The sequence below is a fragment of the Trachinotus anak genome, unplaced genomic scaffold (genome assembly GCF_046630095.1).
Source record: "Trachinotus anak isolate AG129_WGS33_773 ecotype Australia unplaced genomic scaffold, CSIRO_AGI_Tana_v1 ptg000019l, whole genome shotgun sequence".
NCBI lineage: Eukaryota > Metazoa > Chordata > Actinopteri > Carangiformes > Carangidae > Trachinotus > Trachinotus anak.
In genome coordinates this window covers 12,715,377-12,738,601 of record NW_027273870.1, presented here as the reverse complement: position 1 = coordinate 12,738,601, position 23,225 = coordinate 12,715,377, and the positions used below count along the sequence as shown (strand labels likewise).

At 38.4% G+C, this 23,225-nt stretch overlaps 1 protein-coding gene across 6 annotated transcripts in view; it reads left to right on the top strand.

Annotated features, from left to right (window-relative positions):
- The window catches only part of tenm3 (teneurin transmembrane protein 3), a 310,851-nt gene that overhangs the window by 221,233 nt on the left and 66,393 nt on the right, over nt 1-23,225 (top strand). For all 6 annotated transcript variants that reach the window (XM_071504949.1, XM_071504948.1, XM_071504950.1 and 3 more), the window contains 7 exons: nt 2,137-2,322; nt 10,138-10,284; nt 13,052-13,182; nt 13,324-13,412; nt 16,820-16,939; nt 18,509-18,641; nt 19,994-20,122. In XM_071504949.1, coding sequence (XP_071361050.1) covers nt 2,137-2,322; nt 10,138-10,284; nt 13,052-13,182; nt 13,324-13,412; nt 16,820-16,939; nt 18,509-18,641; nt 19,994-20,122 — 935 coding nt within the window. The remainder of the gene's footprint in view (nt 1-2,136; nt 2,323-10,137; nt 10,285-13,051; nt 13,183-13,323; nt 13,413-16,819; nt 16,940-18,508; nt 18,642-19,993; nt 20,123-23,225) is intronic.

The following is a 23,225-nucleotide window of genomic DNA, read 5'->3' as shown; positions in this document are numbered from 1 at the left end:
AGGTCAGGATAAGATTGTGGTCTTGGATAATTATTTAAAGTGTAAATTCTAATTTACTTTTTTTTAATATCAGCCAAAACCACTGTCTTTCCCTAACCTTAAAACGTGTCTTGTTTGCCTACATCAAACAGCATGTGGGACAAAGTCAAGTTTCATTGTGTAAGTACTGTGATTTGCAATCCCAGCAATTAACCCTAAACTGAAGTTTTTTTACACTCTTTAAATTGGCATAAAGGCAGCAATTAGATTTCCTCCAAAATTTATCTGGCAAAGCAACAGGGTTGCATAGCATGATTTTCAAGTCCTGCAAAACTAAATGACAAAATTGATTGTTTGTTATTGCCCTTCCAAATTACCTGTGTTAGTGTTTTTCTGATCTGATGTTCCAACGAAACATCGTTTGGCAGTGCTTTCCAAAATGTGAATGGCAGCTACAAAATTCACATTTTTGTGAAGTTATTTGTTTGGTGTTATTGTGATAGGAAAGTTCTGGTTTGTTTAGGCACAAAAACTACTACATTAAGGTCAGGGAATAATTGAGGTTATGGTGAAAGGCAACCAAAACTGAACACTGAAAGTGGAAACAAACAGTGGCCTCAGTTATTACAGTCATACGCTTTGTTGACCCATTAATCCACCCCAACCTTCTCTCATGAGAGTTGTGCGGTGCTACAACAACTATTTTCTGCTGCTGAAACAAGGGAGGGAGATGAAAGAAGGAGAGAGAGACCTAAACCGACAACACCGATACAGATGAGTAACAGATGGCTTGACATAAAAACAAAGACAAGAGGAAATGCGCTGGCCTTGTGATACTATAGTTGTGAGAACCAAAATGACCCAACATGTTTAAATGGCTATTTGAGGGTTAAGGTTTGGTTGTAGGGGTAGAAATAGGAGAAATAGGTTTAAGTTTAAGTTGTGATGGATAGGGGCTAGGTAATGCATTTTCTCAATGGTGATGATGGGTCACCATAAAGTGTGTGTGTGTGTGTGTGTGTGTGTGTGTGTGTGTGTGTGTGTGTGTGTGTGTGTGTGTGTGTGTGTATATAGATTTACAAACTGACTTGTAAATCTATATATTATGCTTTTTCTTAAGCACCTTTTACAGTCACAGCACAGCATACAGACAGTGTAGGATCACAGAGTTTAGTCAAGGTCCCCTGCACATACATAGATACAGGTGAAGAGACTTGTGGGAAAAGTCTGCCTTTCAATTGATTTTTTTTTCATCAAGTTGCTTAGACAGGTTATTAGGGTTTAGAGGAGAATGGGTTTCTGAGCCTGGACTGCTATCCCGTGCTGCCTTTAGCAGCTCTTATTGATAAATATTATTAAGTAAGTGTTGAATTGAAAATCTCAAGTCTGCACTTTTTCAGAATGGAAAACATCTTCTTTGTGTAGTCATCTGCTCATTTGGTCTCAAGGGCTTATCACCCCAATCACACAAGGAGGTCCTAAAGGACATGGTGGCAATACTAGGGTTGCCCCTCCTTACACCATGGCGATGCAGTGGGCTGCTGAATTCGAAAAGTAGCCGAGGAAGCCTGGAAGATGACTGTGTCCTGGAAGGCCAGTGACTCGCAATTTTCAATTATCCGAAACAGAAATACCACAAAAGTTTGTAACTTCAAACTTTCAGCACAATCACTCATCAGTTGAAATGCAGGTACCAGTAACGAGAGCTGTACAACTCATCTCCTTCTATTGTAGACCACAAACTCATCAATCGCCCATCTTACATAATACTAACTTTTTTCTTTTGTAACCATCAAAAGAGCCACATGTAGGCAGAGCATGTTCTCAAACTGTCTTCCTATTTGCAAACATGAGATGATAAACAAAACTGATACTACAGCAGTCCTCCTGTCATGGTCACAGATATTTGTATTCTGTTTGACATCAGCTACTTCTTTTTAGCATGAAAGTGTGTTTGTTTTAGCATGAAACAATATATACATATTTTATTGGCCCATTAGTGACAGTGGCTAAGTTAAAATGTGCAGCTGTGCACTTTGTGATGTGACAGTGCAAACTATGATGTACATGTCAAATTATGCATATTTACAGTGTTGTTTGTACTGTTTATATTGGAACATGATCTGAATGCATGTAATTCTTTTTTTTCTCTAACAGAGGTGTGTGAAGTGGACTGTGGCAGCCATGGAGTCTGTTTTGGTGGTGTATGTCGGTGCGAGGAGGGATGGACAGGGACAGTGTGTGACCAGAAGGCCTGCCACCCTCTGTGCAGCAAGAATGGAGTGTGTAAGGAGGGGAAGTGTGAGTGTGACCAGGGATGGACAGGGGAGCACTGCAATATTGGTGAGTGTATTATATTACATCCACGCACACACACTCAAACACACACACACAGCATGTCTAATTTACTTCAAGATTTGGACAAATGACGGGACATGATAAAACAGTAATACACCACTACACAGCCTTCAAGAAACCAGGAACAAATGCTTGAAAGTTGGTGGTAGATAAACCCTTCTTCACTAATGGGACTTGAAAGAAGCCATGACAGATATATTACAGTCTCTTTTCTTTATGGCTGCTGCCACGGCAAGATTAGAGGAAAATGTTGCTGCTAATTATATGGATGTCCATAACTGTGTTAGTTATTTTTGTCATCCCATAAAACTGGAGCTACAATAGTACCACTGGCAAAAATGAGATCCAGGTTGTAAAAAGTGGAATTGTCCTTTAGAATCAGTCATGGTTGGCCTCTCATGGGGAAATCCTTACCTGACATTAGCCAAACAGGCTGAATCAGCTGTATCAGGCTGAAAGCCCCATTTATCAGGTAATTTCTGTCTATAATCACTCCTAAAAAGATTATTTTCTTTAAATGTTTTTCTTAAAGCACTGCTAGTGCAATAAGAATGTTCTATCCTTTTTGTAATTTTGAAGGTATTTCTAAAAATGAGTGTCTATATCAAGGTTGCTCCAAGGGAATTGAGAAAAATAAAATTTGATTCCGAACAACATACGAATCTTTATGTCATACAAACAGCTGAGGGCTCCTTAGCTGCTAAAAGTGACTAGTGGCTAACTCTGACGCTAATTCTGTTGCGAACTCTTTTTCCGAGGCTTTTCACTGGAAGCAGTTGCTGCAGAACTGATGGTGACACTTACGAAAGCAGTCAGACTGAAAGTAAAGTTGTGGCTATAAAACAGAAACAATGAGCTGAAAAATACTAAAATGCTCTCCAGAAAATCACTAAAACGCTCCCTAGAACTGAGAGAACTATAGAGTCAGGTGAAATTGTGGGTTATTGTAGTGATTTTTGATAAAAAATTTGATTTTAATAGCTTTAAAGACCCAATTATAGACAAAAATTACTTCATAAGTAGAAAGAATTATTACATTTCCACGTACAAAAAATGACCATATACACAAGCCACTTGAGAAGAGCTCTTGTTTAGTGTTGACGGATGAAACACTACATTTTGGTATCTACACAACTGACAATTAGATTTTGTTGTTAAGTGAGTATCTAGAGTAAGTTGTAAGTGACCACCATACCCTTCATTTAAAAAGCTATTTGTTGTCAAACAGACAGTTACAGGATCACGGGGAAAGAGCTGCAAATTAACTTCAGTTGTTGTCACTTAGACACACATACTAGCCCCATTTATACAGCCGTTTCAAGGTAGGAGTATTGTGTCTTTATTCTACCTTGCTATTCTGTATAAAAGGTAAGGAAAAAGATTGGGGGCCATTGTTGTTAAGTAAATAAGCCTGTAGCAGAGGTAGTCACAGAGCCAGATCTACGTTGAGAGCCGGCATGGCGTCAGATGCAGCCACTGTTGGATTACATGTCATGCCTCTGACTCTGGAATGCTCACATGCTATCTAAAATCACACTCTGTGGAAGCATTATGCCAGCATTGTTTGCTTCAGTGGGAACAAGCAGAGACGGCATAATGAGGGGTCTTCTTAATGCCATTACGGTGAGATTTCTGTTCAAAAACAGTGCTGACAGACATGGAGAAGGATGCAGAGAGCGTAACAACAGTGAAATTGGGATAAATCCTTTAAGAGTGTTTAGATGGATTTTGTGGCTGGGGAGAGGGTTATTGCAGGCTTGGAGTCTTCCAACCTAAACAATCACACAGGTCGTTATTTTTGACCCTCTGATACGACCTGTAGGAATGTCTCCTAAAATAGCACCTCCATGGCAGCAACCGTGCCAGACCTTGGTTGTCATGGTTTTAATAATAACCACGCAGACTGTACCAAGGCTTGGTTAGGTTTAGGAAAAGATGGTGATTTGGGTCGAAGTAAGTACTTCCTCAACATTAGACAGTCTTTTTTGTCATGGATACAATAATAACAATGTGGTTAACTTTGTGGAATGGTCATGGACTTTGTCGCTCAATAAACTACATCACTGCTCCTGTCATAATTACTACAGCCACTACATGTCGCCTAACAATAAAATTTAACTTTGGGTCATAATAACTTGCTACACAGATGATCTGAGGTCTTTGTACGTCTTGTGTTAGAGTCCTCTTGAAACTGTGACTCCCCCTGTAGAAGTAATTGCATATTCATTAACTGAAGAAATCTTTCATAATGTCCAATGATTTGTTTTTCAAAAGCAAGAGCAATTTGCGTTTAAGAAGAAAATAAAGTATTAATTGTAGTTGGCCTGATCTTGGACCCTGAAAATTTGCATGCCGTGCTCGTGCTCGAGGTGTTTGCGGTGGCTTAAATGAATTTGTGGATGAATAATACAGATCTTCTCTTTTTCTGACTGCCCTTTTTTCCCTTTCTCCATTTCACTGAACATCTTTTAATTTTTACCTCTCTCTGCTTTCTTCATTCACTTGCCCGGTGAATCACTCCTGTGATCAGCTATCAGCAGGATAGCTTTTTTGGTTGCTGTTGTTTTTACAAGTCTTCTCTCTGTTTTCCTGGACTAAATTCTCTATGTCTGTCTTTTTCATTCTTCTTCCTTCCTTCTTAAAGCTCACAATCCGGACATTAGAGTAAAAGGTACTGTACTCCTTTCTCTTCTTTTCCTCATCACTGGCTTTTTGTCATCCTCCCTTCATCTTTGCTTTTCTCTTCATGTACTGTTGAGCTGTGGCTGCATCAGTAATAGGTTATTTTATTTATTTGTTTATTCAGAACGTTTTTATTTTGGATATCTGAAGTATATTGTGTTTTTTCCCTTTCATCTCCTCTATCATTTGCCAGCTCTGATGACATTTACTGTGGATTTTGATATTGTCCTTAGCCAAATGTACAATGGCTTTATTTACCTTTGCCTGTAGAGTAGCACACTTGGATTTCTTTTCAAACAGAAATCAGGAAAGTATGTTTTGGGGGTTTTTTCTGCTTTGGAGCTGACTCTGGAGTTCAATTGCATTTTTCTCTGTATTTTGACCAAGTAGCTTTATTTTTGTTTTTGCATGCTGTGTCTTAATTGACAATATTCATTGGTCAAGTCTAGATTTCTGGCTTTTGAATTCTGAATTCCGAATTGGTTTGATATTAAGCGCTTATATTTGAATGTTTCTATACAGCTGTCAGTGTCACTGCAGTGAACAATCTACAAGCGGGGCAGTAATCCAGTTCCCCTTGGTTGTCATACTATATAGTATGTTCAAGCTTGAAGGAAACATTAAGCATCAAAGTGGTAACAACCCCCCTTGAAACACATATTTAACTGTTGTTGTTCTACTTATTCCCTTGATACTGTTATTTTGACATTGTAATATTTGACTGACTCTGAGTCTTAGTGGTTTGGGACGATGTGATATTTTTATTTTTGGCAGACAAGGTCACCACAAGCACAAGCATAATATTGAAATTTTTTATGTAGACTATGAAATCCTGGCTCTGCTTTGAGCTCAGTTCTCCTGTGAGCTGTTTCCTGTGTACTCCGTTCCTCCATACCCAGCATGTCTTTCTGCACAGTTGTATGCCTTCATGTGTGTGAATGGTTTTAAGCAGTTGTAATGACTCTATCAGCTTTTGTACTAAAATGTCAGTCAAACATTAGACAGAACATTTGTGTAATTACAAGTATTTGCACAATCTTAAGTTCAATGATTTCAAACCTCCCTCTGTGCAGTGTGGGAATATTCTACATAAGGAGCCAAAGTATTCTTGATTCAGAGGCAACACAGAATTGGACAATGACAAAAAAAACATATTTTAGATTATGAGGTGGCCTTCCTTAACATCACATTAACAAATACAGTTGCAGTCATATCAGTTGGTAAACATTATATGTAGCTACAATTGCTAAAAGACTAATTTGTACTTGTGACTTTTTGCATCCTGCTCATAAATGGTATGATGTCTCATTGACATCTTTGCCAGCTGTTGAGGTAAGAGACACAATTTTGGACAAAGCCTGAAGTAAGCAAACACCACGGAATAGTGTGATAAACTGAGGAATGTGTAAGTCATATGACTAATGTCCCCAAATATTCTCTACCTCAGGCATTAGAAGGAGAGCTCCCTCAATGTAAGGTTGGGGTATTTGTGAGTGGCAGATTGAAAAAGGAATGATGCAGAGGATGTTTTTTTCTGATGAGGATTTTATTTTAGAAACAAAGAGGTCATGAATCCATGAGTGAGACAACCACACTCTTACTCTCTGCAGCTCTATATAAAGAGGTTTTATAGAATATGTTAATGCAATGTTTTCACACTGCCAGGAATTAAATTTTGGTAAGGAAATAATTAATTATTTAATTTTTCATTTATTTGAGCCAAAAATAGTCAAATTTAAGTATATTAAGTCTATATTAAGTCTACTGGAACCAGCCAATCAAATATAGATCAAGTGTTTTTAACTGAAGAAACCCTTCCCAAGTTGCTAAAAATCCCTAAATTCTCAGTGTCCTCAATGATAGTTTTAAGAAATGCTTTAATCTGGGTCAATCTCCAAAGATGCTGTATTTTACACCCCCCATAAATTCAACTCAACTGTGCTTTTTGCTCTTTATTGCTAGTTAATTTCCACATCTTAAACATGCCTCCCATTATATCTTTTTCTTAGTGATAGCATCTAGTGGTCAAGCAGATTCGAGTCAGTCAGCGAGCTACAGCCTCAACACCAGCTGTGGCATTTGCTGCGTGATCCTGCCTCTAGTAACCTCTTCCATATCATTACAACCATTTCCCACTTTTCTCCAACTTCTATTTGACTGCAACCGTATTATTTTCCATCCAAATGCTTTTATATTTACTGAAAAGCTGCTAAATCACAATCTTTCTCTGGCTTATTTTTAAAAATCTATTTGATGAAACTTACCAATACTTACTTACTTAACAAATATATTTATATATTTTTGTATAAGCTACTTTTTGTCTTTCTTTCCTCCTGTGTGAATAAAGACTGAAGACAGGATATACTGCCATTTCTCTTTCTGCGTTATTGTACTCCCGTGATCCCAGCTCTTCCCTCCTGCCCTCCTCTTCCTTTGCCTGCTATTTCCATCTGTCTGTGACACAGAGTATATTTGGCAGTGCTGCTTTTGTTTCGATTTACTTTTTTTCCCTAATTTTCCTCCCTCTCTCCCTCGTGCCCTCTCCTATTCTCAGGATATAAAGGTAATTCATGCCAAAGACTTAATAAAGGCCTTACTGTCCTAGAATACAACCACTTCACACTCTGCTTTATTAACTTTAATTTCCATTGATTCTAATTTATTCCAATTCATCTTATTTTTCCTGTCTCCTTTTTTTTCTCCCTTTTTGTCTTTCTGTCTTTAATAACACTTAGTGTATCTGGTTTTTTTTTTGTCTTGTCATATTGTGTTACACTTCTGCAGTCTCAGTTTTTTATTTATCTTGTTTGTTTTTCTGGTTACATCATTATTGTCCCAGTCTCTGATTCTCACACATAAAACAGTACAGATGAAGATGCACGCAAGCATATACACACAAAAATGAAAATGCACGCACACACTCACAAACAGACACATACCCAAGGTGTGTGGCTCCTGTTTTGTCTTGCATCTACAAGCCTGATATATATATATATATATATGTATATGTGTTAAATTAGCCAACTGTCCTCTGTCTCTCTTTCTTCCTTCACTTTCCTGTCTCTCTCTCAGCCTGTCCTCCATCCCTTGTTGTATCTCTCCAACTGGGCTATGCTTGGTTCTGATACTCACTGTTCAGTCAGTCTGATTGCCAGCCTCACTGTCTATTCTGTGAGTGAGGAATGTCAAACAAAGGCATAAAGTATAGCCTTCGGAGGCATGCAGTCCAAACCACCCTGTCCTCCCTATACTTTGTGCGCTGTGTATCTGTCTACCTGTTGTGTTTTCACATGGATTTTAACCTGTGGTTTTTTTTCACTGACTAGAAGAAAAAAGAGGAGTTGCTGTCTTTGTCAGCTTGCTGGGGGTTAAATTTCCCTTGGATCTCTTAGACTTCACTTGGACAAATAAACGTTAACATTTTTAACATCCAATGTTTTGCTTTTCAACTTTGGCATTTTTTTGTTTATTTGTATGCCCTGTTTTTCTTCATCATATTATGCAATAATAACATCTTTCTTTCTTTGTTTACAGATGAAAAAATATATTGTTTTGAATTGATTTCAAATTTAAGTCATGCAACACACAGTAGCCAATTTGGCTTGAGATAATTTTAGTGGTTCATGTGAAACTACAACATCAGTGCATTTCACCGAAGGCTGTCTGTCTGTCAATCTGTGTCCCTCACATGTGGGTTAATGTATTGATCTGTCTTTTATGTCTACCAATCTATCAGTCCATTTGTTGCAGAAAGGTCCATCACACAGAGTCATATGCTTTTATACACATCAGGATTTTGAAGTCTGGTAATTTTGGACTGAAGCTACTGAGAGCAAGCATTTTGTGCTGACATGCAATTTGTTTTAACTTAGAAACTTTTGCTCATGCCCAAAGCAGCTATTGAGTATTTCCTTGAGAAGTCTTATGAGGTGAAAAAGCTTCTGAAACAGCATTTTAGCCTTGTAGGGAAATAAAACACTCCAGGAAACTAACTCCAGATGTTTATTATAATGTATATTGACGTGTGATCAGAAAGGTATTCAAGTGACTAGAAAGCAGGTAATCGGGTTTTTCATTAACATCTGATTCAATAATTTTAACACACAAAGTCACATTCCGCTGGCAAATGGAGCTGTGGAACTATTAGTGGACAGTTGCAGGTGTTGGTTAGACATAATGTTAATAATGACAATGAAGAATTGAAGCTGTTACACTGGCAACAAAGGCACTAACTGTGTCTGTAGGAGTGTGTCTGTGTTTGTGTTCAGCTCAGCCTCTGACTGAACTCAGAATTTTCTTTCTGTTATTTCCCTCCTCCCTCTCCCTTATGCTCTGTACATTTTATGAAGTAGATTCATAAAGCCCTAGAATGTGTGTGAATCTTTCCCTCAATTTGAAACAAATTGAACTTGTATGGAAGCATCAATGGGCAAAATATGTGTCTAATAATATGTAATAATATGTGTCTTTGTATACAATTGCGCACAGTAATAGATTTTCTTGTGTTTTGCTTCACGAATACACAACACATTTTTTTGCCTATAATGTACTTAGAAATGCTAAATTCTTCCGGAACAAAGGTTTGTTTGACATGCTGCTTTCAGACAGCCACTGTAGACCATGTTTTATTTTAACCAGAATTCATCAGAAATTAATCCAATTTTAAAATTATTTCAGTTGATGTCTTTAGGAAACTGATTAATATTCTAATATACTTATATCCTTAATTCATCGACACCATAATCAACATCTGTCTTATTAGACTCTTATTAACACATTGTTTTTATTTTATGATGTTTGTTTCTATTAACTTCAGTGTGGTGTGGAAGGATTTTGTTCAGCTGTGGAGTTTTATTGTCTTATGATTGTTAAAGTGCTGTTTCAGAGGCTTTTCCAAGCTCAGAGGGAAACGCTGAATATGTTGTATTTTTGGCATGACAATGATCTGATATAGATATATTTATTACTCTCATTGTTCAGAGCTCAGTACATCACCTACCTTCAAAAATGTTAATTGGTTGAAACCTATTTCACGCCCTGTTGGCCAGCTGTGACTCCATCCCACTTACTCAAATTGCTCTAACTTTTTCTAACTGTGTGTTTGTTCTCTGTGCCCAGAGGGTTGTCCAGGACTCTGCAACAATAATGGACGGTGCACTCTGGAGGCCAGTGGCTGGCACTGCATTTGCCAATCAGGATGGCGGGGGGGCGGTTGTCACGTAGCCATGGAAACACTCTGCACCGATGGCAAGGACAATGAAGGAGGTATATCTGTGCACATGCACTGGAAGAGTGTGCAGATAGGATCAATAGTTTAACAGGTGTATTTGATGGATGGATGAAAAACAGGGTAAGGACAATGAAAAATATTGGCAGGAGCAGGGTGCAGATCAGAATTTGCAGTTATTCAGGGTTGAGTCTAGTCTTAAAATTCCTGCAACCTGAGATTAATTTGAGAGTTACTTGTGTTTAGAAGTTTTATACATATTTTGAAGTATTTAAAGCCCTGTACCATGATTTTATACTCTCGTTGGAACTCCTCATCATCATATTTGCTGGTGCATTTATGTTCTATCATGTATCATGTAGCTAAAACCGTGTTTCACTCTCAGGTCAATAAAATAACTTTCATACATCATTCAGTGTCAAAATTCGGACAAGTTTACGACACTTGTGTCTAGTCAGGATTTGTGTTTCCTGTTGAATTTCCTAACATCACAGCCTCTGAATGCAATGCTATGTGGCAGCTGCATGGAGAGACTCTGTCATCAGACCTTCACTTTCACTTATTACTGATTCACAGATCACTGTGACCAGTGTGGATGTGTGCTTCATTATGATCCATTAGCTATGTTGAGCAAGTTTCAAGTCTGCGAGTTGATTTGGATAGCACGCTGAAATGTACTGAAACCAATGAGCCCCTCGAAAAGGGGTGAGCAAGTACATTTGGCCTTGGGTCAGTTTTTTCATAACCGATTACATGGTGGGCCAGAATAGAATCAAGGGATAATTAATTAAGAAACTGATTGATAAAAATGCAACTTAATTTTACTTTATTGTGTGGCCACAGTCACATTTACCTTTACTGATTCATTGAACTGGTGTTATTTTTTCATATCACATCATACGTCTACTATTTCAGAGGTCTATCAAGCAAATGACAGAACCTTTGGAACTTCCTGTCAGAACTTTTCATGATAAAAAGCTAAAGGCTCGTTTGAACAATAGAATTGCAGCAACATTCTTCTGCTTTTATTTTGTAGACAAAATCGCTAAAGAGGAAGTGATTTCCTTGGGTAACTGTTACTGCTATGACAGAGATCTATTGTAGAACCAGGTTCTCTATTTTGACATTAGCTACATCTTAATGTGAGACTGTCAGTTTGATATTATAAAATTTAAAAAATTAGATTAAAAACAACAACTGTAAATGATGAAATCTGCTGCTACCTGCTATGAGCTGCACATCTATGTGTGGCGTAGCTGCAGTTCGTGTTACCTTACGTACAATATACTGTGTGTACAAACTGCAGCTCCCCAGCTGCTTAAAGAATGCTGAACATGTAGTATCGGCCTTGATGTGGCAGTGGAGTTTCAATGCTGTTGAGCACCAATTGGAATTAGGTCTTAAATGTGTAGTAAATGAGCCTCAGTGTTCAAAAGGCTCTGGTACAGTCTTTTAAATAGAAGCTGGAGAGAAAGGAAAAGCTCTGAACAGCAGAGTTTCAAACAAGAAATATTAATAAAACTGCCGTTATAAACCTCTAAGGGAAGTACTGAGACCTGTAAATAAAAAAAAATGACATGGACAGAGAACAAGTTAAAAAGAGTTATTAACAGCACAAAATATCAGCTATTAGTAGTTTTACCCTACAAGTAAGGCTCTGAAACACAGTTTAAATAAAACCAAGACCAGGTTTGATGAGAGCAATGAGTGAGCTAGAACAGTGGAGAGGAGAGAAGATTAGAAAGAAAAGAGCACAAGACAGAAGAGTCAGGGAGAGGACAGGCTCACTCTGTGTGTGTGTGTGTGTGTGTGTGTGTGTGTGTGTGTGTGCATGCACACATCAGTGTTTGATGGGAATAAAATTTTTGTTTAACTAGAAACAGCCGTTTTATTGCTATGTTCAAAGTCACCAGACTCCATTGACAAAAACGTCATTTTGCCTTGCAAAACATTGAATTGTTTGTGTTATTGAGTGACTTCCAGTGGTGGCTGAAGTATTCAGATGATTTACTTGAGTAAAAGTAAAAAGTAAAAAGTAAAAAAACAAAAAGAGTAAAAAACAAATGTCTGTTTCTGGTTAAACAAAAACGATTTTACTCTTTAACAAAAAGGTCTGTTTCTTTAGGAATTGTTTCCATAATGTTGTCAGATATTTGTTAAAACAATCTGAACGTGTCAGTGGCAAAAATAAGGACCCCCCCCGTAGTCTGTGTGTGTATTTGTGCATGTGTGCGTGCATTTAATATCAGTCCCTGGTGTCTGTTCCCCAGATGTACAAATGGCTTTTATGAACCAACAGAGACAAATTGCAGTCAAGATTTTATTACCTTACATACCTCTTTCGATCCCTCCATTTCTCCAGCTGTCTCTCCACTCCACTCATCTTGTCCTTGCTCCCTGTCCCACACATATCCCTCCATCCCTAATCCCTAATAAGTTACAAACATATTGATATTGAACATATCAGTAAAATGTTCAAAGGCAACGTGTTTGTTTTCTGCCACATCTAATGTTACAGGACAATATCTACTAACTTTTTTTTCATGGTTACTTGGTTAATGTTTGGGAAGGATCCACAGCGATGTCAGACTCATTGTGTTTATACACATTTAACCAAAACCACAATCTTTTCCAAACCTTAACCAGAGCTTTTGGAGCCCAACCGCAGTCAGGACTGTGGATGTGGACTTCGGTCTCTGTGTGACAATCCTTTTTCCATTTGACATCCTTCTGCACTTTAGTCTTCCATGTCAGGTCTCAATCTTCTCTTCTCAGGTTTGTGAATATAATAACTTTGTGTTTCAGATGGCTTGGCTGACTGTATGGATCCAGACTGCTGTTTGCAGCCCTCCTGTCAGAACCAGCTATACTGCAAAGGGTCACCAGACCCAGGGGAGGTGCTCAGCCAGTCTCTCTCCTCATTGGTCCCTCAGCAGGTAAGGAGCTCCAAAAATCAGAACGCAAGTGTTATTTCCTGGTACAACCTGACATCACTTTTCAGTGTAGCAAAGGATGTGACTGAGGGGTGAATGGAAGCATCATCCCTCTATCTGCTCATTTCCTTTTATTTTCCTTAGGCTGCGAGGTCTTTCTACCAGCGCATTCACTTCCTAGTTGGTCCTGAATCCACTCATGTTATCACTGGAGACAGTCCATTCAACAGAAGGTAATTGGGTTTTATTTTATTTTGTTTTTAACTTTTTTGCTGAATTCTGGGAATACAGCACCATCAGTATAGCTGGTTGATTGGTCATGCAAATCCACTGTTTAATCAAGCATTTCACACCAGTGGAGATGAAAATACAGAGCTGATCTCCTTGCCTAACCTCTTTTCCTTGACCACAATGGAAAATGTGACGGAGAATTCATAAGGACGTAGGAAAAGATAACCGCGAGAGAATCTGACTAAACTGACACTAGTCTTTTTTTTTTTAAACCAACTTTATTTATAACACATGGACAATAAAAACTCCTTTCCTAACCTAATAAAAACAAAAGAAATAAGATAATATGAAATAAAAATACAAGTAGAAAAAGCTGAGCCAACAAAACAACATTTATGTATATAGTATATTGCTATGATGATAATATTGTTAACTATAAATTCAATATGCTTGTTCTTCAAGGTGAAGACCACAGCCCAGGTTATTTGTAAAAAAGATTTTGCAAATAGTTCTTGTGCAGTTTTTCAGTGCACTTGTGATCACATATACTGTAAATAGTTTGGTTTTGATAACTAGGTTAAAAATAGGGTTTTAATGCAACTTTAGTAAGTGCTTGAGTAAGACAGTGAGTGAAATGTTATCACCACCATTAGGAATGATGTCCAAGTCCTTTTAATCTTACAAGAGATGTTTTCCTGAGTAATAAAGTGTTGAACACATTTGTGCAGTTGTCTACATCTGTTATGTACTAAAGATGTAAAAAGACTTTCTGTTCTTCTGTACAAACACTGTTGTTTTTCATCATAGTGGGATCATGGATAATTTGTGTCTGTTTTTCTAATGTTATCTTTTTATAGTGGTGATTGTTTGATTCATAATGCTTCTGCCTGCAGAGCATAGCTCACCCTACTTTGATTTACTGTAATAAAAGTAGTTGCAGGTTTGGTCTGCTTTCTGTCTGGATAGATATGATAAAAAGAGTGGACTCACAATACGGGAACTTAAGGTCTGCCATTTTTCCTTGCGAAAAACCATTTCTGCCCACATCTACCTCAGACATAACATTCATTAAATATGATAAGAGAGAAAGAGAGGGTGGCAATCTGCAATATATAGAGAAAGTGAAAGGCATGGCTACTGACAAGGAGGAATCATGATGGCAATTCTGTTCAGCCATTTTTCTGCTTTTGTCACATTTTTTATGCTAGCTTGAATGTTTCATAAGAGCAGAGGGCCACAGCCCTGTAATAAAAATGTCCTGCATTTCCATAATGGAATGGACCTGCAACCTTATAATAAAAATGCTTTATTAGACAACCCTTAAAACTTTATAGAGTGTGTGTGTGTGTGTGGGGGGGGGGGGGGGTTTACACATATAGGACAAAGAAAGACTTTAATTTCCCCTTCAGCTAACAGTGACTTACAGGCCTACATACATAATAACCTTAAAAGGAGACAAACCTACACAGTGCCAACTGTGTATGCAAAGGAGTAAACGTATAGATATACAGAACATATAGACCTGGTTTCCAAGCAACATCATCAGTGTGATGCATACACACCCTGGCAGTAGAAAACAAACAAGCATGACTAACAGCAAAAGAGATCAACATGTGAAGTAGTATTTGTGCCATAAACTGCATGAATAATAGTGAAAAGTCCAATGTTCAACATCTCAGGAAAGGCTCTATGGATGGTCTTTCCTTGATCCTCTATGGTGGATAGATAACACTTGTTAAATCCTGTATTTACATCCTGTAGTTTCTAATACTATATGAGTTTTGCACTAATGTGGCACATTTGGTAAGGAACAAGGTTTTCATACATAATGAAATAGTATCCAGCAAATGCAGTGCATAATACACATTCACATAAAGGCTCTGTCTCCCTTAAATTCTGTATTTTGTACATAACTAAACTGCAACAGAAAATATGTTCTGTAGGAAACAGAACTGAGACCAGATTAATGTCGTTAATGTTATGTTGTTCATTTCTGTAGCAAAACGTTAATATTGAACAGATCAGTAAAAAAAAAAAAAAGGTAGTGACCTTTCTGTGGTTATGTTAAAACTCTCACAGCACTTGTTAATTTTAGGGAAATATTGTGGTCTGGTTTAATACAGAAAAAAGTTCAGTGACTTCAGATACAAAGCACTTCTTTATTGCATTAAACAACATTTATATAGACCTTAAATCAGCTGAAAGGGAAGTAGCTGCAGCCTGTCTGTTTATTTGATTGCTTGTGCTTTTTTTCCCATCTGACTTTGTTGTGGTAAGAGGTTAACTGAGAAAGTGACAACACAAATGCAGTTCCAATACAGAACAAGTGCAACTAGAGATCATCTTGTGATAGGATCACACCTTTCAACATGTTGATGTTGACACCACAATAGCCTCACAACCACAAACTCTACAGGTGTATAGCTGAGATCAAAATGAAGACCAAGTTCAAACATGGGTTCGCTCAGACCCACAGTAGTAGATGCTATCATTGACAAAGTCTGCCACAGACATATAAAACCTGCCAAATACTCCAAACCACCTCTGTGGTAGTTCCCACTATCACATCTGGTAAAAAAAAAAAAAAAACTCAACCTGATCAGCATAAACTCAGTTCCAGATCAGGTGGGTTCATTTGGAGCCGAAAAGTAAGTCAGACATTCTTTGACAGCATTTTTATTGCTTGTATGGTTAAACTAATAAATGAGCCAGATTCTGCTTTTATTATAATTATATATGATTCAGTAAGTAAAGTCTCTGTCTAATATTGTAATTACACTGGATCTCTACCAACATAAATAATCCCATTGTGTTTTGGGAATACTTCATTAAACAGGCTGTAAAACCTGCCATAAATTTTGCCAGATTCGTGTCTTCTTTCATTTGGTTAGTGTTTCAGAGTGAAACTACCTTGAACATTACCTAATGGGGACAACAAAATCAATATGTTATACATGTTATCCATGACATGAACAGTAGCTTGCATATATACTTTATATACTTTATATCATAGTAATAATGAGGAGACAGAAGGAGACAAATTCCAATGAAAGACGTTATTATTCATTTGAATGTGGCTCATAACAACCGTGCTGTGTACAGTCGACCTACGAGCACTGTCGTAGCACCAGTGCTCCCACTCTCAAAGCTTAGCAGTTAGCACAACAGTCTTTGTTTTAAGTAATGTCTCAGGGCACTCTGCAGTATCCTTAAACAAAGAAATAGTGATGATAAGAAAGGCTGTGGTGGGTGTGTGTGTGTGTGTGTGTGTGTGTGTGTGTGTGTGTGTGTGTGTGTGTGTGTGTGTGTGTGTGTGTGTGTGTGTGTGTACTGTAATTTCTTTTGTAAATGTTATATAGTGCATCTTTAATGAAGTTACCCTCTCTCTACCATCTTTCTGTCTCTTCAGCTTGGTGTCAATAATCCGAGGCCAGGTGTTGACAGCAGACGGCACACCTCTGATTGGAGTCAATGTGACGTTTGTTCACTATCCTGAACATGGATACACTGTAACACGCAAGGATGGCATGTGTGTATTTATTTATTATTCATTTTTATACACAATATTTATGACCTTCTGCTTTCTATGCACCTTGCATCCCTCCCCAAAACTGTTTTACCTGACCCTTCCTTTATTTATAAAAACAGATGTCCCTAATGATTAACAGAAGTGATACAGAACTATACCAGAACTGATGTAGAGCTGGAGGGAGATTATATATTCAAGGCTGCAAGCACTCTATTGTTGTTTACAATGTATTAGACAAGACATACTGTACCTCAATGGGCTCTGATTGCACATCTGTAGCAGCCATTAACTGAAATATAAAACCAGGTCTGCTGTATTTCTTGGCTCACTGTTTCTATGAAGCTATTTATCAAGTCAGTCAGTATCTGATTTCTCCCTGTCGATGCAGTTCCATAGGTGAAGTAAAGCTGCTGCCTCATTCTGGACCACTTTCAGTGTAATGATTAAGTCAACATTGGACATTGTTTATGTCACAAATTGTACCACTCTTTCTCATCGTCACAGAATGCACAGACGTTATACACACACTACTGGAATCACCATTGTGGAAAACTTAATCCATAAATCCGCTTAGAAGGGGGCTAAAGTACTAAACAGTGCATTTTTTGAGGCCAAGGCTCAGAATGTCCCAGCAACATGGTTCTCATATCCCTGCAACACTCAGTGTGTGTACATGAAGCAGATCTGTAATGAGACTTCTCCCCTTCCCCAGACTTACATTGGAACTTGGCTAATTGTATTGTGAAAGCAGATGCTGCTTCCTGATTTTTCTTTTTCTGCTGTGTGTCTGTGTCAGAGCGGACTGACAGAGAGAGGCAGGTGGACAGAGCAGAGCTGCTTTTCACATGTCTGAATTTAACAAATATAGTGTTCAGTGATGACAACTGAATTATTTCGACTTCAGTGAGCCACTTTCTCATAGTTTCAACTTTAGTTGGACTTTGGTTGGACTCACCCCTTGTCTACAGTCTTTTGTACTTTTGCTCAGACTGAATGCCTAACCCTACCCTAAACCCAGTTTTAGGTTTAACCCTGAAACCAAGTCTTAACTGTCAAATAGCCGTTTTAACTTGTGGGGTCCAGCATTTTGTTGTATAGTGTAGTATAGTGGTTTTCAGACCCCACAAATATACCCCACATATGCACATACAAAAATAAACTGAGAACAAAAGACATACACATGCTCATACACACCCAACAACATATGGATATGTAATGACATTTACCTACAGCATATATACTCATAGGGAAATGCCCTTAAATTCACAGAGGCACAAACACACTCACAGAATTTAAATGAACAAATCACAAGTCACAGTTCAACATGTAAGAGCCAGTTTACTGAACAGCTCTTGAGGGCAAATCCCCTGTTACATGCTTCAAGTATTTTAGGGTTAACCCAGCTCAGTCAGGGAAGTTTAATCAAGCAAACAAGTTTAGTAGTCTAATTAAATTCACACTATTCTTCATCTGACAGCAGTTTTTTCTAGAACTACCCATTTAATATTAATCTACTGTATAAAGCTTATTTACATATTTTTTTGTTTGTTTGTTATTGATGTACTGCAGGTTCGATCTCCTGGTCAATGGTGGGGCATCTCTGACACTGAGTTTTGAGCGTGCTCCGTTCATCACTCAGTACAGAACTGTATGGGTGCCATGGAATGTCTTCTATGTGATGGACACACTGGTCATGAAGAAGGTGAGTGGTGTCACTTCTGTCTGTCTACATACCTCTACATCATGGACTGATGACTGGCAAAAAATTACTGCCTGACTGAAACTACAATTTGAATGGTTCGATTTACTTTAAATGCACAGTATGTAACTTTTGCCACTAGGGGTCTCTCAATCAAAACAATAACAAAAGACAGTTTTGGGTGATGTCATGAAATAGTGTGGGGTAACGGGAGTTGTCGTCTTCAGCACCATTGCATAAGCTTCTCCCAATTTAGATTTCTTCAGTTCAGTTGTTCAGGAGGTTTTTACCAGGAGCTGAATTATCTACAGTTGTCTCCTCCCCTTCAAAATAAACAGATGATTCATTGGCGCTGTAAAGCGGACACAGGACGCCAGGGAAGAGTTGGAAGTGCTTTACCAGCAGCCAAATTATCCGCAGAGGTGTCCTCCCCTCCATAACAAGCAGAGGGGATTAGAACCAGTAGAAACTCCAAATAAATTAGTGTCACTCACAAATCAGTGATTTTCCGACGCTTCTCGGTGGACACAACATCGTAGAAAAGGTGGAAATTGAGACTCCTTACTTTTGTTTCTTTGATAACTTATAAACCAGACATTCAGGATGTTTTTATAGGCTCACCACATATAACCACTGGACTCTTTACTGCATGTCATTCCCCTTCTCCTCATCACTCTTTACTGGATTATGCCTGCAGCCAATTAGCAGAGGTGTCCTCCTCTCCATAACGAACAGTCCAGGGGGTTAAAAGAAACAATGAATAAAGCAGTATCATTTTAGACATCAATGATTTCGCTAACACTCTTTGGTGGACACAAGGCATCTCAGAGTGGATGCGTGGACATCCATGAGTGGATGGGACCTGAGCTGCCATTTGCCTTGCTGTTTTTTCTGATAACTTAAATGCAGCCGTCTGATGATTAAAATCTTTCATCTGGTTAAAATATATAGCTGTAAAAAAAACAAGATGTAAAAAGTGTATCTTGAAATGTGACTTTAAACTGGATAAAAGTCAATTTTGACTGACATATGCACATGGGGGATATGACATCATCAACAGGCGACCAAATAAAATGGAGTGTTACCATGATTAAAATCACTATTTCTCTGTTTTGGGAATTGCTAGAGAAATTTGGGATAATGTAGGTACAAAACTTAAAAAATATATATAATCATTTTTAGACATTTGAATGTGGAAAAGTCACATATTATAACTTTAAACACCTGATAGATTACCTGTGGTCTAATGTTTTTTCATGACATATACACTATTTGACTGACACTGACTCACTGGATGACTAATGATCAGATCGGATGAATGAGACTAACTGGCATGTTATGTGTGCCTATTTCAGGAAGAGAATGACATTCCCAGCTGTGACCTGAGTGGTTTCATCAGACCCAGTCCTGTCATTGTTGCTTCTCCTCTGTCTACATTTTATAGACGTTCACCTGAGGATGGCCCCATCATACCTGAAACACAGGTAAGAAACACAACAGAGGTATTTACCAGTGTCAATGTCATTCAGTGATAGAGTGTCAGTTCTCTAGGACTACAAGAACCATGTTGATGGGATACTCTGAAGCTTAGTATCTCAACAAATTCACTGGCAATATGAAGTAAGTGAACCCTGTGGCATTACCTGCATTTATGTGTAAATCTGTCTTAAAATATAGTCATCTAAGATCATCAATCTCAAAATTGGGCAGCCAAGGTTAATTCTGGGCAGCCTAGCTTATTCTGAAAATATCAGTACACATGCCTGGCTAATACAGTGACTGTGAAAAGCAAGCAAAAACAACTGCACCCAGTCAAAAACAGTATTCTTCTCAACAGGACACAATTCTCAGTAGCCTTGCACGGAGGTGGTCCACTGTTCCATGACCAGGTCAGAATCTGCATTCCTCATCTTGGGTCGGAGGTTTGACAGCACCCTAGCATAAGCAGTGTGATACCCTGATAATTGGAGCACAAACTCTGATTACCCTTTTTAGATATGGGAATCACCACCCTGGTCTGCCAGTCCACAGGCACCGTCCCCAACCCCCATGTGGAACTGTCTCATCTAGACCTGGCACCTTGCCATTGAGGAGCGTCTCAACTACCTCAGAGACTCTTTCTCCTCAGAGGACAGTTCCTCAGTGTTCTTTCCACTGCCTCACTATATCCCTGGTCATTATTATAATTAATTAATTATAATAACAGTTTGTATTGAGATATGGATAAAGATTTTTAATTAATTTTCACAATTTTCTTTAATATTAAACATTAACACCAACTTGTTCCTTGACTTTCTAGGCAAAGAATAAAATCCAATAACAAGGAGTCCTCCTCTCACACTGTATGATTTTCATCAGATTAGCCGAAAGCTACAATTGACTTAGTCATAAACATGAGTAAATTAGTAATTGCATTACTCTTGGATAATAAAAATATAGAGCTTAACTCATTTTCTCTAAAAAATATTTTGAAGGGCCAATGAAAATACTAATAACTTCTTAATAGTTTATTCTCTTTATAACACTCACATTAGCACTATCAGCTCCACTGATATATACAGTACATACAAACTCATTTAAGAGGTTTGGTCTTTGGCAGACAGACAGCTCTACTGCAGCTCTGGGATGATTGTTTTTATAGGAAACTAGTGGTTTATGCACGCACACACACACACAGACAGAGCTTCACCCTAGGTGCTGCCCCTTATGGGGCAACAGAGGCTCATCATGTAAGGATGTTGCAATTGCTTACACATTACACCATGTTATCTTTGTGTGGTGTGTGTATGGGTATGTGTGTGTTTTGTTTAAGAGAAAGGGGAAGAAAGAGTGGGAGAAAGGGGTACATCAGCTGTGTATCTCATGCGTGCAAGATAGATTGAGAATGGAATACAAAGAGAAGCAGTGATGTGTGTGTGTGTGTGTGTGTGTGTGTATGTGTGTGTTTGGTTCTTCATCACACTCACATCATTATGTTAACCAGTCCACAGAGGAAATGAAACAGATGACAGAACTCAATGTGTGTTTTTTATCTTTTACAAGCCTGAACCAGCGCTGCATAATTATTTTTTATTTGACAAGCCTTTGCGTGTGCCTTTGCGTGGCAACAGGGAAAGATTGTGTGCATGAAAGAAAATGTGCACAATGTGTGTGAGGCAAGTGTATGTATGCGGCTGTCTGAGTGCAGATCAAAAGCAAGTGAATGGAAAGATGCTACTTAGCTTTTGGTGGAGCTGAGTCCATTAGATAGGAGGGCAGTGAAAAGGGCAGTCTAAAAGGGGATGTAATGGATCTGTAATGAACACTAAATGCCCAGCTAATGAAAAGGCAATAGTGCAGATGAAAAATATAACACTGGAACAGTCAGTATGGATAATTCCCTGAGGAGCTTTATATATATATATATATATATATATATATATATATATATATATATATATATTCTTTTTGAAAGCAAATGGTGAAAGAAAGAAGGAAGGAAAGACAGTTGCAGAGACTTGATGCTCCCTGAAATCATTACTGTTTGTGTTATTTTAACAATAATGATAATGACAATGCATTCACGCCATTACAAATTACAAAATGAAAGCCTGACTGTCAGCAGCAACCCCTCACTGGCAGAGGACCATAACATGTTTTTTCCCTGCTTTGACTAAAATAACAACAATAGGGAAATGGACAGACTTCCACCAGTTCACCATGGACTGACATTGGACACTAATGAGGTCAGATGGGCACCGCACAGCATCAATGCAAGGAAAGAAGCTGGAAATGATGGTGTCTCAGGGCGTGTGCTTTGGGCATGCTCCAACCTGTTAGCAAAGATCTCCACCAACATTTTCAACCTCTCTCTGACATATGCTGTTGTCCTCGCATGTCTTACATGAACAACCATCAAGCCAATCTCAGCTAAAAATGTGAGTTGCCTGAAGCCATTCTCTCCTGCAATGACCAAATGCTTTGAGAAGCTGATTTTGGCCCACATCAAACGCACCTGCCAGCATCAGTTTGTCTACTGGGCAAACACATCAACACCGGATGCGATCATCCTTGCCCTCCATTCCATCCTGGATCTCCTTGAAAGATCAGAGACATGCATCAGGATGCTCTTCTTGGACTTCGACCTTCAACACTGTCACTCCTAACAGACTAGTGTCCAAGCTCCACAGTTTGGGTCTGAACACACAATGGATTTTGAGACCAACACACACACACACACCCAGACCAGTTTAGGAAAACAAAGATCCTCCACTCTCGCCCTGAAAACTGGTGTTCCTCAGGGATTTGCGCTGATCCCTCCCCTATATACATGCCTCACCCATAACTGTCTATCTGTCCATGTAACAAATACCATAATTAAATTCACAGATGACAAAACAGCCATGGGCCTGATCTCTAACAACAGGTCAGCATACAAGGAGAAGGTGGGAAACCTGACAGCCTGGTGTATTTCTAACAATCTCATTCTTAACAATAAGACGACTAAAGAGAATGGATCTTACTGAAGCTCAAACATGTGGCTGAGTCTGTCTGATGTTTCCTCTGCTAATTTTCTCCGGTCACTGAAACCTATTGTTTGCACTAGCA